Source organism: Mus caroli, chromosome 11, assembly GCF_900094665.2.
Source record: "Mus caroli chromosome 11, CAROLI_EIJ_v1.1, whole genome shotgun sequence".
Lineage (NCBI taxonomy): Eukaryota > Metazoa > Chordata > Mammalia > Rodentia > Muridae > Mus > Mus caroli.
In genome coordinates, this window is record NC_034580.1 from 69758375 (window position 1) to 69760294 (window position 1920).

The 1920-nt window shown below is 46.5% G+C and overlaps 1 protein-coding gene across 2 annotated transcripts in view; it reads left to right on the plus strand.

Annotated features, from left to right (window-relative positions):
- Window positions 1–1559, plus strand: part of Mettl16 (methyltransferase like 16) — a 50896-nt gene extending 49337 nt beyond the window's left edge. The window contains exon 11 of one of the 2 annotated variants that reach the window (XM_021176308.1): window positions 35–1559. In XM_021176308.1, the coding sequence (XP_021031967.1) occupies window positions 35–634 (600 nt within the window). In that variant the 3' untranslated portion in view covers window positions 635–1559. The remainder of the gene's footprint in view (window positions 1–34) is intronic. The other variant, XM_029483855.1, reaches the window with a different exon arrangement.
- The last annotated feature ends 361 nt before the right edge of the window (window positions 1560–1920 follow it).

Sequence of the window (1920 nt, forward strand, 5' to 3'; positions counted from 1 at the left end):
TTTCCTATAAAATTCTGGTTTTTCTTCCACATAGGTGCAACATAAGAGAATTCCCTGTGGAAGAGAAGAAGTTAGCCTTTTCCTGACAGCCATAGAAAACTCTTGGATTCATTTAAGGCGGAAGAGAAGAGAGCGAGTGAGGCAGCTGCGGGAGGTGCCTCGGGCTCCTGAGGACGTCATCTTAGCCTTGGAAGAGAGAAAGTCCACTCCCAAAGAGCTGAGTAGTGGCCAAGACGTGGCCCACAGCCCCCAAGAGAGCGCCCTGTGTGGGCTTGATGTGCCGGGAGGCGAGGCTGCTGCTGATGGAGGCCATTGTCTCAGCCAGAAGTTACTGTGCCAGGAGGAGACTCCCGAAGCCACGGAGGATGAAAGGGATGAGGAAAGGGGAGGGATGGAGGCCATGGAAAGTTGTAAAGGCTCCAGCAATGGAGCCGAGGACGGAGAGGCTTCTGAGAAGGGGGATCACCTGGATGGAGCGGCCGGACGTTACCTGTTTAAGTGTTTAATCAACATTAAGAAGGAAGTAGACGATGCCTTAGTTGAAATGCATTGGGTTGAGGGCCAGAATAGGGATTTGATGAACCAGCTTTGCACTTACATACGTAACCAAATTTTGAGGCTTGTTGCTAGTTAATTCTTAATTTCTTCTACAGTTAGAAAAGTGTCTGTATGGGGCTAGGGATATGATGCAATGACCTTATGTGCTTAGTATCCAGAAGTTACCCTGTGTTGAGTCCCTTACATCTAACATCATTACAAGGAAAAAAGAAAACCCATATTATAAAATAGCTTGCTTTGGAGGTAGAGCCTATTGGGAGGCCAGCAGAATTTCACCACTGGTCCATTAGTGACACCATGTGGAATCATCTTAAAAAACACAAATTTGGTTGGATGTGCTCTGTGGCACTTGTAACCCCACTACTTGGAGACAAAGGCAGGAAGATGGCTATGGGTGTAAGGCCAGTCTGTGCTACAGAGACAGACACTCGTCTAAATAAAAAGAAGGAAAAAAGAAAGCATCAGTGGATCCATTTTTAACCCTTCCCCTCTTCACAGCAGCTAGACCTAGGAGGAGCAGATCAGCTCAGCCAAAGGGGGCTCCGGTGGCATCTGGTGTGGGTCAGGGCTGCCTAGAAAGTGTCACCAAGGGTTGCTTGGTGACAAGGGCAACAGTGTTCTCCAGTAGAGGCTCTGCTCATGGCTGCCTTCAAGATACCTGCTTTCTCAAGGAACCAAAATTGAGCAAGCTGGTTTCCAGAAAGGAGCTAGCCTGTTGATAGGTGACGAGAGTGTCAGGGAGAGACATCTTAGTCAAGCCAAGGAGTGGGCCTGTCTGGGGAACACACGGGAAGCTGCACGTTCATCGCTCACCGCTATTCTGACATTGCCTATTTCAGAACCAGAGTTGAGTAAGCAAAACTCTTGAGATGTAGCTGAGGCACAACAAAATGTACCCGCCAGCCCACCGACAGCATTGTTTTGTAACAATTGTACTGCCTTTTTTTTAAAATGTGAAATGAAATCTTTTGGTTTTTAATATAAGACTTAATAATTGAAAACTATTGATCCTGTTTGAATCCTGGAATTGGGGAAATACTTTCTTGGGTTTAAGTTGGGTAGATGGTTGATGTGACAAATGAAGAACTAAGTAAGGTCTATGTGTACTAGGTGGGGTGTGGGGGTGTCACTAGTAGAACGTTCACCTCAATGTATGTAGGCCCCGAGTTCCATCCTCAGAACAATAGAAAACAGGTGTGGTGTGGTTAGACTGGAGTCTTCTATGTTGACAGTTACTTGTTGACCAAATCCTGCTTTTTGGTGGCTGCCCTTGTCACTCTCTGACTGCTCATCTGCTAACATTGGACAATACTGTGCCCAGAGTAACCATATGTGAAACACATTTCTAATGGGAATGCCAGA